This window comes from Papaver somniferum, unplaced genomic scaffold (assembly GCF_003573695.1).
Source record: "Papaver somniferum cultivar HN1 unplaced genomic scaffold, ASM357369v1 unplaced-scaffold_93, whole genome shotgun sequence".
NCBI lineage: Eukaryota > Viridiplantae > Streptophyta > Magnoliopsida > Ranunculales > Papaveraceae > Papaver > Papaver somniferum.
In genome coordinates this window covers 744011-749598 of record NW_020652415.1, presented here as the reverse complement: position 1 = coordinate 749598, position 5588 = coordinate 744011, and the positions used below count along the sequence as shown (strand labels likewise).

Sequence of the window (5588 nt, the reverse complement as noted above, 5' to 3'; positions counted from 1 at the left end):
CAAATTTGTGGTCCTTTATATGTTTTAATTAAATTTGGACCTCCAGATAAAATAAAATTCCGGTTTGGTAGAAGTATGTTATTTCACACGTATTTAAACAGTAGGGTATATTAGTCATTTCCATGTTTTCAAAGAACTTTGGACCCTAGGATAAGGGTAAAATCCGGTTGGACCCTACTATAAATAACCTTATGGGCTTATTTTCCATTTCCCAGAGCCCAGTTAGAAGGAAAAAAAAGCCCAATACGTACTTTTGTATAGAAGCCCATCCGGATCATCAACCCAAGGAGGAACCTTGGCTCTCAATATCAGTACCAAAAAAAGGAAACTAGCTCAATATCAATACCTCCTAATTCGACTAGAACTCCAGTTTCTAAATGTTGTATAAATTTAGGTCTAAGGTATGATGTGCTTATAGTCATTATCACAGAAAAATTCTTAAAATCTTAGCAAAAGGTGTGGAGAGGTGAGGTTAAGAGCAGAAAAAAGTTCCAGAGAGTTGAAGAAAAGAAGACGATACGCATAGAAAAAATTAAAGAAAACAAATTTTGAGGATCAATTATGGCTCCAATCAAGTTGGTGATTAAGTTGAATGGTCGACCAATTTGTAAGCGAAAATTAGAGATTGAAGATCATAATGGGCTACAAGAGGAGAAATCATCTAAAAAGGTACGTCTTCTTGATTCTGGAAACAAGGTTTATGTGATTAAGATGAATGGTCGGCCAATTTGTAAGCGAAAATTAGAGATTGAAGATCGTAATGGGATACAAGAAGAGAAATCACCGAAAAAGGTACGTCTTCTTAATTCTGAAAACAATGTTGATGATTTGCTGTTAGGGTTGAAAAAGAATAGGAAGAGAGATTTATATAACCAAAAAGAGAATTATCGATTACTGTTACGTAATAAACTGTGTGGAATAATGTTCAGGAGAAGTTTGTTGCGTCGGGAAAAACTTTGTTTAGTTCTTGATTTAGATCATACATTACTTCACTCGGTTAAGATTTCGGATGTGTCGTTGGATGAACAGGACTATCTCAATAGTAAATCAGGGTTAATTACATGCATGAAGACTGCTGGGAGACATAGCTTATACAACCACAACGGAAGGTATACAAGGTTAAGGCCTTATGTGCGAGATTTTCTTGAACAAGTATGCCAGAAATTCGAGCTTTACGTTTATACCAAGGGAGAACGGTGGTACGCTAAAGAGGTGGTTAGATTGATTGATCCTAAAAGTGTTTATTTTAAGAACAAAGTGATTTCGAAAGATGATTCTACTGTCAGAAATCGAAAAAATCTAGACGTGGTTTTGGGAGCAAATGCAACTAACACGGTAATTATCGACGATACGGAGTCAGTCTGGAAAGAGCACAAAGATAACATAATTCGCATCAACAAATTTAATTATTTTTCATCAAGAAACGGCGGTGGATATCGGTTAAACATGGATAATGATGAGTTGGATGAAGACGACGGTGCCCTCAAAAGAATCTTAGAAGTTCTGCAGCGTGTTCATGATAAGTTCTTTGAAGAGTTCCCAGTCAAGAATGATGTTAGACCAGTGTTGAAAGCGGTGCTTAAAGAAGTTTCTGCAAATTGATTAACCTCAGTAATTCAATTAATTTTGTAATGTAATTTCAGTGATTTGGGCTTTTTCTTTCTTAATTTGTGCAGAATATTATCATACGGACTTCTTTGCTTCTGGGTTCTGGAGAGCTTTTGTCATGTGCGGCTATAATAGGCTTAATCCAAGGAATGCATGGTATTCTTCTTCCTGTATGCAAGATCTCTCCTTAGTGCAGCAACCCAACTTGTTTCCATGTCCCTTTTTTCATTCATTTGGGTTAAGCAGAAGTTTACTCTTTCTCCATGAAAGCTATTCTAATACAATGGGTTCTATACTTCTCAGATATTAGTGCTTGATTTTTTTTTCATGACAATTTCTGCATCTGCATCTGCAATTTTAGGATTCATTCTTTTGAGGACCCAAGTTACTTAAGCCAAGGACGATCAAGCAATGACTTATCCTGTAATGTTGCAGCGTCAGTTTGTCTGGCCTTCCAGTGATTTGCACAATTGATGTCTTATAAACAAGGATTTCTTGGTGACAAAATGAGGTTCTGAATGTTCGTTTCTCTCCCGATTTCTTTCAGTGTTGGACCTGTTGGTTATATAATGTGTTAATGAGTTGGTTATTTGATCTGTTCTGATTAGTTTGCAGGCAACGCACGCTGAAGTAACAACATACTACTTGGTGTTGGTTTCAAATGGTGGACCTGTAAGTACTTGTTTACGAAGCAACTTTAGTGTTTACTCACAATTCTAAATTTGTACAAATTTTTAAATTCCGAAATGAAATAGACTTCTTTGGCTGCACCTTTTGAAGGACCTGCACCACCAGGCTAGAATGAGATACTCCTTTCTTTATTGAATACCTGGTAATTTTTCCCCAGTGCATGGGTTTCCAGCATTGAAAGAACTGAAAAGGAAACACTCTGTCGCACGTCCCATCTTATTATGATGAATTACCGTTCTTTATTGACAGCTTGAATAACCCCTGTCTAAGAACTTATGTTTCAGTTCTTCTGCTGTATGATGACTAAATCGAGTTAGAGGTTTAGATGGAGTCTTAACATTAAACTAGAGGAACCATTTTACATAAATATGATCAGGTAGATTTTCATCTTTAAGCAGAATGGCAAGAAGTAGCTCTCTCATGAAACTACCGATTTCTCTAAGTAATACTGCGACACAAAGAAACTCAAGGGGAAGTTTCTCCACATCAAGGCAGAACGTTTGAGTATCCATATGCATTTCTCTGAAGTTGATAGTTGGATTCCATCCAGCTACAACTCCCTAAAATATGGAGTTCAACTGATCTCACTTGAAGTACATAAAGATGATTTGTATTCCCTTGTATTCACTTTCAGTCTACTGTAAGTATTGAGAAATTTGTCATCTTTAAAGCCTTGAATTAAAACCCTACACCCATCTTTCTCATCTGTTACAGCCATAGATATCATTTTCAAGTCACACAAAACTTCAGCTGTCGTCTTAGGATGCAAATTGTATATTTTCCAAAATTGCGTAATAGTAGTAGCATCCAAGTGCTGGCTCTAGTTCTCAGCCTAATTTTCTATCATTATGACATTAGTGAGAGAAGACGTACTTGATAATTTAGTGCTAGGTACAACATTGAGAATGGAGGGTGAAATTATTCATGAGGACGACAGTAGGCAAAAATGTACTTCTGCATATCTTTGGTGCGCATTCAGTTTTTCCTGTAGGTTTCAATGCTGTAGCTACACAGTGCTTATGATGTTTGTGTGTTAACTTAAATGAAGGTTTGACATGTATATCGGATCAATATTATGGTATGTTCAGTTTTCCTCTGCTTCTAGTCCTTCTTAATGCTGCTTCTAGTCCTTCTTAATGCAAAGTTTCCTGCCATTTCAGTAATTTACCTTAACCAGAAGAAAAACCTATTTCTTGCCTTTTCAACAATCTTTTTAAATTATGGGCATCTCTAGTCAAAACCTCCTTGTCCCGTGATTAGATACTTGCAAATAATATATTCTGGGACACCTTCATTTTCAATTGCTCTGCGTTGACCACAACTCTTTTAACTTGATTTATGCTGAGTGTCCATGGATCTCGTGTAATCATTTTTGTTGAAGATGTCAAAGGAAGGAATTATTCATTTATTCAAAACTTCCATCAGGAGCATTGTGTTAATGGAAATGATGCTGGTAAGGTCAAGTCCATAAAAGCCCTTTAGAATTGAAGAAATCGAGTTTGGGTTCTAATGTTATGTGAGGATTATACAGGAGGACGGATGGAAGAAATGTGGGATTGGGTATATCCATATGTTTAAAGTAGGGATAGTACTGAATCAGGATTAGCTATGGTTTTGAAATTGAGCTTTTTCGAAGCAGTAATAGCTTCGTCTTCTTCCTGCATGCAACAACATCTCTCATTATTGCAGCAACCCAACTTGTTTCCATGTCCCTTTTTTAATTCATTTGGAAGCAATTTTAATACTCATAATGGGTTCGATAATGCTCCGTGTTCAAGAGATCTGGTGATTGGTTTCTCAGAAGTTACTGCTTGATTTCTTCATAACAATTGCTGTATCTGCAGTTGTAGGATTCATTCTTGTGAGGACCCAAGTTGCTTAAGCCAAGGACGATCAAGCAATGACTTATCCTATTGTGTTGCAGTTTCAGTCTGTCTGGCCTTCCATGCTACAGTGTTTTGCAGAATTGAGGTCTTATAAACAAGGTGAGAAAATGGGGTTCTGAATGCTTGTTTTTCTCCCTAGTTTTCCGTCAGTGCTGGTTATATAATGCGTTAATTAGTTGGCTACTTGATCTGTTCTGATTAATTTGCAGGCAACGCACACGGAAGCAAGTTAGTGCAAATAGGAGTAAAAATATACTACTTTCAAATGGTGGACCTGTTACACCTGTAAGTACTTGGTTACAAAGCAACTTTAGTGTGTATTTGCACAGATTTTTAAATTCCGAAATAAAATGGACCTCAGTTTAGCGTTGCTGCTCCTTTCGAAAGACATGAGCCGCCAGACTAGAATCGAGAAACTCCTTTATTTATTGAATACCTGGTCATTTTTTCCTGCGCATGGGTTTCCAGCATTGAAAGAACTAAAGAGGAAACACTTTGTCCCACGTCCTATCTGTGCATTGGATTGGTTACCATTCTTTGTTGACAGCTTGAATAACCCCTGTTTAAGAGCTTATGTTTCAGTGTGCATCTTCTTCATATATTGATCTGTTACAGCAGTAAATATTTATTTCGAGTCTCAAATAACTTCAGTTGTCTTAGAATGCTATCCTAAAATCTCAGAAAAATACAAACTTTATAAAAACCAATTTGATCCATACATGACTAACAGATGAGATCAGATTCAGCAGATTCCATTGTAGCCTGTTAATTATCAATATCAGTACGAAAATGTTAAGATGGATACTAAGCCTCATGAATATTTTCCGCAATCGGGGAGTAATAGTAGCATCCAGGTGCTGGTTCTAGTTCTCAGCCTAATTTTCTCTCATTATGACATTGGAGAGAGAAGACATACTTGATAATTTTACGCTTGCTACAACATAGAAAATGGAGGGAGAAATTATCCGTGAGCACAACAACAGTAGGCAGGCAAATGTGAACTTCTACGAACCTACATATCTATGGCGCTTTCAGTTTTCCTATTGGATGATGTAACTACCTGGTGCATATGATGTTTGATGCTTCTAGTCCTACCTAATGTAAAGTTTCCTGCCATTTCAGTAATTTATGATAATCTTTTTTTTTTTCCTTTTTTTGTAAGTTGAAATGCATTCAAAAATGGACTAACTTGCGGAGTTATAACCCTTTCATCATTAATAGTAGAGCCATTTAATGTTGGGCTATTAGCTTCAACCCAAGCATTAGATTTATCTATTTCTAAAGTTTGCAAAATACAAGATGGAGGTTCACTCCTATTAACAAAAATTCGAAAAGATTTGGCCTCATTAGCAAGGATATTAGACCCTGAACAAGCTGAGGCCAAAGCTATGCTGGAAGCTGCTT

At 36.7% G+C, this 5588-nt stretch overlaps 1 protein-coding gene across 19 annotated transcripts; it reads left to right on the top strand.

Moving 5' to 3' along the window:
- Positions 1–338: 338 nt before the first annotated feature.
- On the top strand, positions 339–5382 carry LOC113346123 (RNA polymerase II C-terminal domain phosphatase-like 4). Of its 19 annotated transcripts, none has more exons than XM_026589701.1 (7): positions 339–1575; positions 1677–1764; positions 1970–2119; positions 2217–2280; positions 4143–4283; positions 4394–4469; positions 4653–5382. In XM_026589701.1, the coding sequence occupies exons 1-3, from the start codon at positions 562–564 to the stop codon at positions 1999–2001; spliced, it is 1134 nt and encodes a 377-aa protein (XP_026445486.1). In that variant the 5' UTR covers positions 339–561; the 3' UTR covers positions 2002–2119; positions 2217–2280; positions 4143–4283; positions 4394–4469; positions 4653–5382. The 19 variants fall into 19 exon arrangements, 18 of the variants coding, with proteins under 18 accessions (XP_026445486.1, XP_026445489.1, XP_026445500.1 ...); XM_026589704.1 differs by having other exon boundaries at positions 4915–5380; XM_026589715.1 differs by lacking the exon at positions 4653–5382 and having other exon boundaries at positions 339–792; positions 1030–1575; positions 4394–4635.
- Positions 5383–5588: the final 206 nt, after the last annotated feature.